This window comes from Lagopus leucura, unplaced genomic scaffold (genome assembly GCF_019238085.1).
Source record: "Lagopus leucura isolate 7727_CA_CO unplaced genomic scaffold, USGS_WTPT01 Super-Scaffold_739, whole genome shotgun sequence".
NCBI lineage: Eukaryota > Metazoa > Chordata > Aves > Galliformes > Phasianidae > Lagopus > Lagopus leucura.
Genome location: NW_024962255.1, coordinates 8,332,910 through 8,347,643, shown reverse-complemented (window position 1 = coordinate 8,347,643; position 14,734 = coordinate 8,332,910). Strand labels below are relative to the sequence as shown.

General features: G+C 39.5%; 1 protein-coding gene across 1 annotated transcript in view; it reads left to right on the top strand.

Moving 5' to 3' along the window:
• Positions 1–12,431, top strand: part of RTKN2 (rhotekin 2) — a 37,253-nt gene extending 24,822 nt beyond the window's left edge. The window contains exons 10-13 of the mRNA XM_042863363.1: positions 1,462–1,533; positions 3,473–3,638; positions 5,594–5,701; positions 7,248–12,431. Of these exons, the coding sequence (XP_042719297.1) occupies positions 1,462–1,533; positions 3,473–3,638; positions 5,594–5,701; positions 7,248–7,783 (882 nt within the window). The 3' untranslated portion in view covers positions 7,784–12,431. The remainder of the gene's footprint in view (positions 1–1,461; positions 1,534–3,472; positions 3,639–5,593; positions 5,702–7,247) is intronic.
• Positions 12,432–14,734: the final 2,303 nt, after the last annotated feature.

Here is a 14,734-nt window from a genome sequence, read left to right as displayed (position 1 = left end):
TGCCTTGTTTCTTGGTACTAAAATCACAAAGGAAGACTGTTATATGCAATTTGGTTTGTTTCATCTTAGAACAGATACACAGAACTGAATTTTTGACTTCTCAATATTTTTCTCAAGAACTTCAATTTGTATTGATGTCTTAAAATGATCTTTACAAACTCTGCTCCTCAGTGCTTCAGAACTGGCTCAGCAGTAAGGGGCTGCCTCAGCAATAAAACGCTGCTTCTCTCTTTTTTTGTTTTTGTTTAACTCTGCTTAGTAGATGAGCTTTGCAGATGAGCTCATCAGGCAAAACCTTTTTTGATTTGAAGGAGAAAGATATTGTACAATCAATGGACATACAAATGTTATGGGACGTACCAGAGAGCTTGGCTACACAGTTATCACACCAAAGCAGAAAAGACTGGATGCTTACCCATATCCTGGGCTCACTTATGAAACTTCAGCAGAGTAGATCTCCAGAAGAGATCCTTCCCCACTGGCAGTCAGCTCTTCAATAGGTCTAGGAGAGGTGCAGCCAGGCTCCACCCCTTCCGGCAGCACAGCTGAATTGCCTTCACTGTGCTCCCATGGCTGGCTCATGGCTCGCCTCAGGTGATCATCAGAGGTTCTGGCCGTGACTCAGCAGTTCCCATACAGATGTGTAAGTGAAGACTCATTTTTACCTTATGCTAAAAGAAAAAAGTCATTTTCCTTATCTTCAAAGAAAATTAATCTTTTGTACATAGTAAGGATGTACAACTGCCCTCAGCCTCTCCGAAGTTTCTGAGTTTCTGTGGGCTCAGCTCAGTTTTTCTTACTCCAACTGGCTGGTTGTTCTGGCCTTTACAGGAGTGGTAATGGAATTGGTTCCGCTGTCTGTGAGATCGAGGAATGCGGAGCAGTGCTATGTATGACATGATACTTTAAGGCAGTTTACTTTTTTATTTTTAAGACGAAGTGGGCTTGTGGTGTAATTTCCCAAGCTTGGCATATTCATCAGCCCATTACTGTAATGGCACCTCATATCACTCTTTAAATATTCAAACATCAGGTATAGATTGTTGCTTGAGGATTTATCTCCTTTGAATAATAACGCAGTTATGGGATAAAACCTGGAGCAAACATCATTAAATAAACTTGTGTGTATGGTATGCTTGAAGTTCTTACCTGTCAAATGTTAATCTATTTGATTTAATTTTTTGCTGGTATCTATGGTTACCTGAGTTAATGGGACATAGAGCACTTATGGATGAATTACTTCATCTCCTATTTTTAGACAGAAGAATTTAAATGAGCATATCCATCAGATATGCTACAAGCAGCTGTTATGATTTCAAACAGTTACTGAAGTAATGCATTGAAAATCTGGGGAATGTTCTTGAGAGTAAGTTTTGTTTTCTGACGATCAGAACTAGACCTATCCCCATGGGTTCTCACGTGTAAACTTAATTTCTGTTGGTTTCTATTTGACATCTGCAGTGCAAGTCTGACATCTGGTTGAACGCTGCTGTAGTAGGGAAAGTGGCTGATCTGTCCCCACTGTATTTTAAGGTGTGTCCTCAATCTACTCGGACATTAGATTTGCTGCCCACCCAGCTGCTGAACACAGTGCTGGCTTTAGCTGTCAGCTTCCTTCCAAATGCACAGTGCTCCCCAAGCCAGGGGACACCCTTGCATGGCACAAGGCCTCTGCATGTTCTCAGTGCGTGTTAGGCAGCTCCCTTTCCTTCCAGGCTCCAGCGCTGGCCAGTAAGGTGCTGCCTGGTTCCTTGGTGCAGGAACTCATCACCCCATCGAGATTTGGGCCGAGGCTGGGCTGCTCTCCTGGATGTGCTAGCGTTGTAACAGGTCTTTGCTTGCTTGGCCAGGCGGAAGTGTATGTGCAGAGATGTTGCGGGCGTTCTGCTTCTGTTTTTGTAAACAAAGTGGTGTTAATTACTCATTTGTTCACCGTGTTGTTGCAAACAGCAGTGTTGACTAGTTATTTTCTGGAAAAAACTTCTGTTGTGTTTTGTGAGACTTCTAAAATTTTTCAGTGTCTTACGCATGAAACCTATGTTTTTTTTTCACTCAATGACAAGTGCTACTTTTTATGGTAGTAAAGGCATAACAAAGAAACCAGATGCAGTTTTATTTTTGTAGTACGTAGTCTGGCTGATAAAATCAGTTGAACTATGTCCCTGAACAGAGGGGATAACCTTGGCTGTAACAGCACTGCTGCATATTTCTGATATTAGTTGAATGTTTGAAGTAACGATTTATTAGTTCTGAATGATTTATGCTGTATTTGTCATTGTTTTTAATTATTTATATTGCCCTAAATAAGGCAAAACTAAATTCTGAAATGACAAATATTTGGTATTACAGCAAAACTTTTTTTCATGTTGGAAATGGTTTTAAGTTGAGAGAGGGAAGATCTAGGTTGGATGTAAGGGGAAATTCTTTACAGAGAGAGTGATGAGGTGCTGGAACAGGCTGCCCAGAGAGGCTCTGGATGCCCTGTCCTTAGAGGTGTTCAAGGCCAGGCTGGATGGGGCCCTGGGCAGCCTGGTGTAGCATTAAGTGGGGAGGTTGGTGGCCCTGCATGTGGCCAGGGGGTTGGAGGTTCATGATCCTGGAGGTCCCTTCCAACCCTGGCCATTTTGTGAAACTTGTTCAGTGGAACTGTATGAATAGCTTAAAATGATAGAGGCCTTTCCCAACCTTAATGATTCTAAGATCGAGTCCAACCATGAGCCCATCTCCACCACGTCCCCAGGTGCCACCTCCACAAGTTTCTTGAACACCTTCAGGGCTGGTGAGCCCACTGCCTCTCTGGGCAGCCTGTGCCAATACTGCATCACTCTTTCTTTCTGAGAAGATACTTTTCCTCATATCCAACATGAGCCTCCCCTGGTGCAACTTACGGCCATCCTGAACTTTCTTAGCACTCTTGACAACTTCTACAAGTGCTCCTTTAAATGGAGACATGATGAGTATCTGAATAAATTTCTTTTGCAGTTGCCTTTGCCCTGAATGTTCCGAGTCACTGAAATTCAAGTAAAACACATACATTCAATAAGAATAAAAAATTGCAAGATGTGTAGTAGGAGACCTAACTGTGAAAAAGTGATTGTGCAGATGAAGATTTTGGAGAAAAAGAGGTGCTTGCTATTGTTCTAGGTTTTTCACCCAACAACTGTGAAAAGTAATGCATGAGAACAGCTGGTGAAAGTACTGGGAGGGGAATCACAGAATGTACATTCTGTAATTACAGTAATTCTGTTCCATTCTTTTTTTTCATATATTGTATCATTTAAATTGTTGTGTGAGAAAATACTTTTATAAGCAATTCCTGACCTTAGTTCCTTTTTCCCTTTTTTTTTTAATTGGAGATTAATCTGAATTAGGTAGGAAGGCCAAATTATACTCCCATTATGCTGTCACTGGCTGTAGTCTTGTAGGTGTTGAGCTGAGGCAATAACTCATTACCACAGTTTGTCATTTTTAGGAAACCAGAATTCAATCTGTGGATAAAGACTCCAAAAGAAGAGCCAATAGCTTTTCTGTTATCAACCCCCTGCCTGGAGAGGCTGCGACTCAACTTTTTGCTACTGACAGTAGGGAAGAGCTTCAGAAGTGGATGGAGGCTTTCTTGCAGCACTTCTATGATCTGAGTAAGTAAGCAAGCAGTGCTAGCATTGCGCCCTTCCTGAAGGATGTTATGTAACATCAAAGGAATCTTTGAACAATTTCAATCACAATTGCCTCATAATCCTTTGTTTGCAACGATGGGAAGAAAAATGTTCTTTGGAATAGTATTAGGAGGTGGTCATAGCTATTGGGAGACAAATATCCGCACGTTCAGTCTGGCTTTTTGCAGGAAACAAGAAATAACTGTGTCCACAAATCCAAAGTAACTTGACCTCTTAGCAGCATTCTAGATGATTTTTAAAGGACTAATAAACTCTCACTACCTCTTCCTCCACTTAGCTGAGTGGGGCTCCTTCTGCCTGCACACCCTTATCAGGTTTGTTGGTTTTGTGAGATTCTGCAAGACTGAAACCTTTGGGCCTGGAAGCCTTAATGGGAAGTAGTGAAGATGCAGGATCCATCTGGGGCCTTGGCAAGGATTCAGATTCAGCCAGTTCTTGCGAGTAGAAACATGTATATTCCTTACCCAGCAGTATTATGTATTAATTAAGTTGCAGTTTGCTGTGTTAAGGATTGATTTTGCTGGTAATTCTCAGGTTTTGCTATGGTACCCCTTGCCACAAGGGAATTTGCTCACCTACCCACAGTCCCATCCATTCCCCATTCCATTACCCATGCAAACACACGCTGCCTACTGGAAACTGGTGACAGCTGTAACGTGATGCAAGTGAGGTAAATTGATACCCTGAATTTTTTATTTTCCATGTTAAAATGTTTGAAGATCTTCAGTTTGGCTTGGGTTTTACTTTCTCCAGTAAGCTGTCTTAATGACCTTGGTAACCTCTGTAACAAAGCTGTTCTTACAGCAAGAAACGAGTTTCTTCTCGTGTAAGACAGCAAAATGGTTTTCAGGTAGCATACCATGGTTCTTGTTTAACACCATGTATTAACTATAGAAACTATACAGACTAATTTGTCTTCATCTTTTTCCTCTGCTTTAGTAGTTTGACTCATAGGTTTACTAGGAGCAGAGAACAGCTGACAGTTGTTATGCTGTCACTGACAAAATACAGTTGAATCCTGACAGTCGCTTTCACCAGGGCAGAAAACAGAACCAGCTCAATTGATGAAACGCCAGTGTTTAATCAGAGGCCACACCAAGCAAATCAGTGAACAGAGGTTTTCTTATGTGGGTGTTGTAGTTTGTAGTTCTACTCCTTTTTCTCTGAGCTACAAGAAGAGGTTTTATCAATTGCAGAAAACACCAAGCAAAAACTAGGGCATCTTCTTTAAATTAGCTGTGGAGTGGGGTAAAAGAACTACTACTTATTCATTATAGATAGAATACCCATAGATTTTTTTAAAGACATTTTCCTTAGGTACAGAAAAAATGGGTCACTTACCATTTAAATGCCTTTTTTTTTTTTTTCTTCAGTGGTTCTAAAAAATCTCTTAAAACTAATGTGCTTGGAAAACTTGGAATGATTGGCATGAACAAAGTAATTTTACTGTGCCTTGTTTTCCTTAAGGTCAAAATCTATTAATAGTAAAAGAGATTTCCTTGTCTGCTGGCAGATAAAAGGCGAGTTATCCTTTATGAAAGACAAAACTGTTCCTTTACTATAGCGGTTGTGTAACACCCAGCTTGCAGTATGTTGATAAGTTATGATTTTTTTTCTGGTGAATTTATACTGGGTTGGGGGTTTGAAGGCAAATTATGATATTTAATCATTGTGGTATAACAGTACTGTTGGGATGCTTCAATTAAAGGTGGTAGCTCATAACTTCTGTGCTAAAAGTCGTAATTAATTAAAAGTTGAAAATACTGAAAATGCATCCTGAGCATTCCTGCTAAGTAAAAGTAGATGCTTACTGTTTGGTATTGCTTTGGAGATGGGTTGTGTTAGGAAACTAATGACTTCGGTTTTTTCAAGCTGAAGTGCTGAAGTTCCAATCACTGTTCTCTTTTCTCTCTCAGGCCAGTGGAAACATTGTTGTGAAGAACTTATGAAAATTGAGATTATGTCACCACGGAAACCACCTTTGTTCTTGACTAAAGAAGCGACCTCTGTCTACCATGATATGAGTGAGTGGGATTTGTCTTTTCAAGTTGCAGGGTAACAGAAACAACATTGTCTGCATTGAGATGGCTTCTGGTGTTGATGTTGAAACGCTGAGTTTTTCAAGGGCAATTGAGACAATGAAAGAGCAACATAATTGCATACCAAGGAGTTCATGTTAAATCTGAATTTGTAATTGCACCATTTTATTTATTTATTTATTTATTTAACCTTGAACCAGAAAATCTGTGATCTGAACTGTAAATAGGGAGACCTGAACACGAGAAACAGAGCCACCACTAGAAATAAATGCTTGCTGTGGGAGTAGCATAAAGCACAAGGAATGTAAAGGCAAAATGGTCTCATCTAAAAATTTAAATTATTTAAAAATTAAAAAATGAAATAAAAATTAATTTGCTCTTCTTAACACTACTTTAAGGCTTACCTAACTTAACTTACCTACTATTTTTTCTTAATAATGTTGAAAAATATGCTCAGAAAATACCTGGATTGTATGTAAGACTTAGTTTTGCAGAGCAAAATAGTTTGCAACAGGATTATTTTAATAGTTTCATTACAGAAATAATATTTACCGACTAGAAAAAGTAGGTCACTGTTTTAATGGATCTAATGCAGTAATGGCTGAAAAACACTGTGCGGCTATAAATGCCTGACTGCTTGCTGCTTGAGATTGGAATTGTGAAGATGCTCAAAATGCCGTGTGGGTCATCGAGCTCCTGTGCATCAGAGCAGCCAGCAGTCACAATACTACCTCAGCTGTGAACACAGAGCGGGAAGGCAGTAAATCAACTATACAGAAGTTCCATGAAGGTAATGCTGTAGTATAATTCTGCTGATGCTCAAATATATCAGTGTGGAGCAGAACACAAACTCTGCTTCATTCTTAATATACCAGTGTTTTTCTGCTTATTGACAGTATTCATAGGTAAAATCCTGTGTTTAAAATTGTGTTTAAAATCCTTAACGTGCGACCTGAAATAGAAAAGATATTGCTTCTGTTTTAAAGGCTAGCATTATTGTGGTCTACCTAGAAAATTCAATATGAGAGATCAGAAATGGGGCAAGAGTCTTAAAGCACATAAAGAAAAATGGTATATGTAAAGACGTTCAATTTTCTGCAGGCTGGAGGCACAGGAATATTTAGTCATACATTTTTCCATGCACCTTGTGTAAAATGAAAATTTCAAAGTGCTGTACAGCAAAATATATCTATTATGAAGATTGTGTCTCTGTGTGTGTGCATATATATGTATGTATGTCTATATATATTTGTAATTTTTTTTCAGCTTTTGCTTGGAAAGAAGGATCAATTCCTACTCTGTTCTCTCAATACCAGCTGTCATGAAAACAGTTCTCTCCTGTCCCCCAGCTTTCTCTTTTGAAAGCATATGTAATCTTTTCCATTTCTTCCATTAATACGCTTAATAGCAGCCCAGGTTTCATGAGACATGGTTAATACAGCTTTGTATTCTGAACAGTAATAAAATAGAGAGGAGTAAAGTCATGGGTAGCATTTTAATCTGAGTTAATTGCTGTCCCTTAAAATTACAGGCATTGATTCTCCAGTGAAACATGAGGGCTTAGCTGATATCACACAAAGAAAAATTGAAGAGAGTGATGGTGAGTTCCTGCTTTGCCAGCAAAAAGAGCCTGCGTCTTCCTTATGGGCTTCACTCTTTGATGGATCTCACGAGATGGTTGTTCAGAAAAATATGCATACTGCAAGTCCTAATGATGGCAGAGGGAAGAAAAGAAGAGCTCCACCTCCACCCTCTGATAAACCAGCGTACAATGCAAAAGCACGTGGGAATGCAGAGGAACGGGACAAGGAGAACTGGGAGAGGCCTGATGGCACATCTTGCAGTTCTTTAGATTCAGTGTTATCTATGGAAACACGACAATTGCAGGCACCCACTGCTGCTCCTCGCAGAATCTGTCCTTGTAGGAAAAACAGTTTGGCTGACCATAGGAATCCCATGTCTTTGGTTACTAAAACAGAGTCTGAAACCAAACCGGTACCAACCCCTAGGCAGAAATGCGTCACAGAAGCGCTAGACCCTAGGTCACGGTTACAGCCACAGACTTAATTACTGGCTTAGAAAATTCCCTGGAATTTTAAGTTCTTCAGCCTTATACTGCAACTTCTGAGTGAAAATTGGTGTTGGCATATAGTTTCTAAATACTGAGGCTAAAGCCTTGTTGCTTGGTTGCTTTGTTGTTTTGTTTCTCTGTTTTTGGTCTTTTATCTAGAACACTACTACTAGCTGCATTATTCATTTACTTGTTATTGCTAACATCTGAATAATTACACAAATAATGGGGAAGGGTTTATCTCTATCTCAAATAATGATGCTATTTTTGAAACAGTGTTTCAGTACTTTTCCCTTGAAAAACTGTCAGTATTCAGGGTATCTCAGTGTCTGTGCTGCAGGGCTTTTACTGTGGGCATTTCCCAGTCCCTCTGCTGATCCCATCTGCAGCTCCTTAAACTGATTCAACAGGGAATTTCAGATATTCAACACCAGTCTCCCAGAACTGATTTTCCTGTGCTTCGTGGTTGGTTTCACCTGAAATATTCCCATATCTCCCTCAATGTTTAAGAACTGCTGCTTGTAAGATAATGTGCTGTGAACAGTTACTGCACACTTCTGAATGGCTCTGGATGAGTTTCTGAAGCAGTTCTACCAATTTAACGGGATCTCTGTGGTCCTCTGTGCTGCGTGCACGTCTGAATGGACTGCGTCTGTCTGCGTACAAACAAGAATGGAATCCATCAGTGTGGTTTACTTTGGACTAACACAAACATGTCAAAGCAGTACTGCCTATAAATACCTATTTGGGATTTTTTTTTTTTAATCTTTCTTTTTGATGAATGAGGCTTTGTAGCATCACTCCTCCTTCACGGAACTTCTCAGCTGTTCCTTGTAGATAGCTTTTTGTAAAGGTGATGGCATTACTGGTAAACAAATAGGTTTTTTATTTCCCCACTCATTTTTTAAAAAGAGAACAAATTCTTCAGTTGAAAATATTGAACTCTGATGTTCTTATGTCACCATTCACCATTTTTATAAGAAGGTTGGGTTATTATGGTTCGTGTGGCACCTGCAAAAAATCTATTTATGCAGAAAAGATTCCTTTTTCCTGGATCCACAGCTTAAATATCCAGCCCTTTCCTTGCTTGATGCGTTTCTCTCAGAAGCTGGAACTCAGCCAGGAGCAAAGGTCTGCTTGCAGATTTTCCTCTAGAGCCTTAGTATTCAGACTTGTGTTGAGTCATATCAGCAACTGTATACATACACTTCATTTTTTTTTTTTTTTATTTGAAAGTACAGATGGCTTTGGGAGCTTTACCATTTCTCTGGAAGGTATTGTGTGCGTGGCTGGTTAGTTTGTTTATCTATTTTTTGTCTTTTGCTAAGCTCTTGCTATACAGTTGTAAAGGTATCTGCTGCATTTCCTCAGTAGTTCATTGGCTGTTTGGGATGGAATTTGATGGGCAGGTTTCATTTACAAATCCCTTGGTGGGATTAGGACCCTCTGTTTAAGAAATGTCATTGTTCGTTCTTCATTTAATCACATTCCATTTTCCCTTGGAAACAGCCGTAATAATTCTTACAACAAATCGTGCTGTTACTTAAGTGGATGGTTTGTGAATGGTTTATAAATAGGAACAGAAAAACTGAAGAATAACAATGTGATTATGTAAATTAGACAGTCACTAAGTGGACTGTGCAATTCTGAACAAGAAATAGGGAGAAATAAACATAGGGGAAAAAAGGTGCAGCTGCAGATTATTTAGCTTTAAATCTAGCATTAAATGTAACTCTCCTACGAAAAAAAAGAGTATCTTTTTTCGTGGTAACCCCCTTCCAATTAGTTGCTATATTTCAAAATAAATCTCTTAAATATACGAGGCAAGAAGACAACATAACGAGAATTCATTTTTTAATTCAACAGGCCATTGAATTTCAATGAGCAGTTTCCCTGTTAAATTCAGGAGCTTTGTTTTGAACTACAACATACATATTTTAGGCAGGCATTTAATATTAACTTCTTCAAGTGACGAGCATTTGCCCATCCCTCCTGTTGCAATAGTTAATTACCTCAGGTACGTTTTTCACTTGATTTTTCTATTTGCATTTGTAGCTCCACCTTAAGTTATTTTGGTCTTTTTATGCCTTTGATTGCTTATATTGATCTCTGTAGTATCAGCTTTTCTAATTGCTCGTGTGTAGCTATAAATCATGATTATGTCCCTTTTAACCTTTTCTCTGATGAGATATACTGAATTCCTTAACTTTCCTATGGAAATGAATGCTATCCAAGACTAATTCATCTTCACGTTCTTCTCTGTACTTCTCACATATTTAAATATTTCTGTGTGACCTCTGAATGAGATGCTATGTGTCAACAGTGATCCAGCAGGCCTATACAGACAGAGTGTGATCTTCTTACTCTGATAAATACCTCCCTACCCTATTTCCACAGAAATCACATTATCCTTCTTTTTGCAGAAGCATTACCTTGGATGCTGACTTTTACGGCTCAGGTCCTCTTCAGAGTCTCTTTCTAGAATGTGGTGCTTCGTCCCCTTATTATCCTAACGTATTTTTTCTTGGAGGTATACACTGTATTTTACCAGCCTTAAAATACCGCTTATGAAGCGATCCAGATTGCTGTGTGTAAGTGACCTGTCCCCATTCTTTACTACTCCAGCAGCCTGCATGTCCTTTGCAAATTTATTGCAAGTGATTTTTACAGTTTCTTCCAGATCATTGATTTTTAAAATTGAAAGCAAGGCAAGGTTTGTAGAAAGAGGTGATAAGTTTTTATTAGATCGGTGACATGGGTGGGGGTGGGGAAAAGCAAACAGGCCATTGAGTTCATGTCTCTTTTTTCCAAGAGCCTTTAAAAACTGAATAAGACGGAAATTCAGGGCAAGCCTCCATGCATCCTGCTGATTCCCTATGAATACTGCATTTTGAAATTAGTTATCTGTTTTCAGCGCAACAGTCTGTATTGATCTCTATCTGTGACGGGTATTTTAGAGAAATGAATGTTCGTCTGGTTTGCGCCGGGTGCCCCGGGATCCTAAGGATAACACTTCAGTGCAGGTGTTTTTGTAAGCTCAGCTTACTGGATCAAAGCAAAAAATGCAGCCTGTTGTCTGAGACCTCTTCTCCATGAGGTTGTGTCGATTGACATACACTCTATCCTTGAGTTAGTCTCATACCATCCATTTCACTGCATTGCCCTGATCACCGTAAGCAAACGAGGCCATTAATTACCCTGATCATCTTCTTTCCGCACAACAGTATTGTTCTTGCAGTCCTGTGAAATGTCATGACACTGCTGAGACTTGTTAAACTAATTACATGTTTAGGCTCCTACAGCTGGAAATGTTTCTGCTACCGAATGTAGTTTCTGCTATTTTAAGCAACCAGTATATAATCCCTGTTATGAAGCATCAGTTGACTTCAGGTTTTAATATTTATTGTACTGACTAAGTCTTTTTTCTTTTTTTTTCCCCTCATGTGTTGCCTCTTATTACTGCCTTCTCATCTTCTGTTCAGCAGGCTGCTTTCACTGATTAAAAACTGCAGGCTACCAGTGAGCGTTGATCTCAGCAATACAATAAAGTCAGTTCTAGTGAAGAGATTTGTACTCGCTTTTGTCTACTCAAAAGAACATAAATAAAAGTAATAAAGCCAGCAAATTCTAGGAGTATAATTACAAGATATATCTGTGAGGAAAACTTAAATTTTTTTTGGCGTTTCCACGCGGTGACAAATTGTAATATTTCACTAAGACGTTCATCCCCTTCTAATCATTAAAAGACTCGCTCAGGAATTAGAACTTCTCCATTGTTTTTTGCCTCAAGTGTGCCTGACTGTAACAAGGGCGAAAATGCAGCAGGAGAACTCAATAGCTGAGTCATTTGACTAGCATGTACGAACAGTGCTGAAATAGGAACTAATTCACAAAGGGTGAAGGGAAGTCAGGCAGCCTCCAGCTGGGGTGAGGCTGGGTAGGACAGCATGAGACCAGTGGCATCTCCTGGCCTTGCAGCCCAGGTATTTGCCTCTCACAGCTGTGCAGGCAAACCAGTGCACTGCTGCCTTGTGGTGGAGTCTGGAGCAAAATAGTGTTCTTGCAGAGACACTGCACTGCTAGTGAACTGCCCCACCTGCCTACTGTTGTGCAGCAAAGATGCTGGTAGCTTTGTGCATCTTGTTCATTTGCTGCTTCTGAGCTGCACTGATATGCTGCTTTTGTAAAGAACACGTCAAGCTTGCTCTGAAATTTGTCCTGCTTGTTCTCTGCTGGAATTAATTAATTTCTGCTTAAAAGCAATTAAATAGTGAGATTGCAGCCTTGAAGTATAGTGAAGACAACAGCCAACCTTTCTGTTAGGAAGCACGGTTTAAAAGCTAGTCCAAACTTGAATGTGAATTTCACATAGCACGAACAACTTCTGCAGTGCTGCCTGCACAAGGCCTTGATTTAGCAATTTTTTAGATGGTACTTTGTGTTTTGTGCTGTTTACTTGGTCTTGCAATTTTGAAGACTTTAGCTTAAATGTTTACATTTTTACATTTGTATTTTTTTTTTCTGTAGTAATGGTTATAAGTAGTTATTTTTATGGTACTTTTTACGTATCTTAAAAATACTGTCCTAGTATTCAGAATTGATTTGTAATTAATTACAGGAAACGAATGTATTGTGAAATATTGGAACAGGAATTCTAATGTTGTGCTGCAAACGTACTGTATTTGGATTGAAATTAAAGATGCTTTTAGAGAAAAAGAGTTTCAGTGTCGTTTCCTTCAGTCCTAGAATTCCATAAACTTTTTTCCATGGCTGGTGGCTACTGTCCAATCAGAGGACCTATGACTACCTTCAAAGAGCTCGCATCCGACCCTGACTACTGAGCTTGGCCTCCAGCTACTGGGGGCAGCAGCAAACAGCACTGCTCTTGGTTTTATTAACAGAAGGAAGAAAGTATTTGGCAGTATTACTTGCTCAACTAGTAGTGCAGTGTATCCAGGAGATCTGTGTGTGCTCTGCCAACATCACAAACACCATCCTTTTTTTTCCCCTTGCTTTGGGCAGTCTTACAGTGACTCCTGTTCTTGCTGGACAGAGCTCAGAGCAATTCTGCCTGCTTAAAGCTAACTGCTGCTCAAGTGAGGTATACTTTTAATTATCGTAAAAGAACTGTAATAAACATAGAGGGAGTTGTTAGATGTTTTAATTGTAGACTATTTGACTGATTTATGAATCCGTGAAAAAAAACACTATGATTGATAATTGCAAGGCAAGCCAATGCTGTGGAGTGTTTTAATGAAGATCGTCGTACAGCTAATGCTGCAGTTTGCTTTAAGCAATGGTAGAAAAATCAGATAAGATGATCTTTTCACATACCAGTGCCAAACGGTTATATTGTGATCCTTCCATATGTGTATTTATAGATTCACAGAAAAATCTGTTTGTGAGACATTAAAATGCTCTTCATAGTGAAGAAGCAATTTTTCAACATGTTTAGATCAAGAAAGCTTTCTAAGTGTTCTTAATGTACCTTCCCAAAGGGAGAAAATTCATAACTAGTGAAGCATCTTTCACTCCATTGTGGCTTGTCTTCAGATTTCTGTAACTTTCACAGTGGGGACAAGAGAGCACCAAAAAGAGAGGATTTTCTTTTCAAACTTTTACATTTGTACATTTTCCTTCTGAGAGGCAGTCAATAAGAATCTCTCACCTGTGGTTGGAGTTTGTTTCATCACTGGGTATGAAGGTCGTAGCAAAATATATCAAGAACTTCACATTGTTTTCTTTACCCTGAAGGCAAATGGCACCAGTCTTTTCCATCTTTCTTTGGGTTATACGTTCAATTTTCTGATCAGTGCACCTTTCAAAATTCCACGCACATCTTGATTATTTGGTGCCCAGAGCTGAATACACTTTAGCTGAGGGGTACTCTTGGGTTGCAAGAGCTCCATGTATTGCCTATGCCTTAGCTGCTCTTTCCACCTTAGTGAAAAACAAATGTTTCCATTGATCTATGGCTGGAATCAATAGTTCTTAAATAAAGACCTTAGGAAAGAAAAGAGTTTCCTAGATCTGCTCTAGTGAACTTAACATCTGACTTTCAAATTTCTCAACGGCCGGAAAAATATGAATGCGAAACTGTCACACGTAAGATGCTTTGTCCATACAACATTTGTTTTTCAGATGGTAGCAGCTGCTGTACTTCTTTTGTTTTTGCGTGATCATTATTCTTTAGTCCCTCACGGCTGTACACAAGAGTTGAGAGTATTTAAAATAAACTGAAAGCAACTTACTGGGCCTTCTCATGATGTGAATGTATCAGCTGGAGTCACGAGAGCTGGTGTACAGAACTGGCAGACTCAGCCTGCTGATCTGGTCGGTAGGAAAATCTGGTGCTGGATGCAGCTGCTTGGATGATATCATGGGAATATGTTTTCTCTCCAAGGAAGCACATCATGTGGAGAAGAAAGGGATGGGAATGAGCATGGTGTGGACATCTTTTCTCACACTGATCTGAATTTAGGTGCTGCAGGTTTGCCTAGGGAGTCAGGACGGACAATTCAAACAGGAATTTCACAGTTGGAGAGCACGGCACCCTTTGTATGAAGAAGTTACCTTTGGGTGGCTTTCTGTTAAGGCCTTTGTTGGGCCCTGGCTACTCTTGCTGCAGATCGGTCATGTCACAACGTATCTGTCACTGGCTCCAGGCACCCAGAGCAGTTCTCCCCCTTGCAATGCAGAAAGAGCCCCTAAGGGATGCATCAAAGCATCCCTTTGGTTGGTGAGGAGGTGCAAGGGTTTTAGTAATTTTCATTATTTTAATAAGAGTTTTTGTGTTTAATACATGACAACTTGTTTGTGACCTCATGAGAAAGTTTTTAAAATATCTGGTTGGCTGTTACTCTTCAATGAAAACCAGTCTGCTTTCTTCAGACTAACTCTGTTTTATCCCAGTGCCTGCTGTTGCCACTTACCACTATAGACCAACA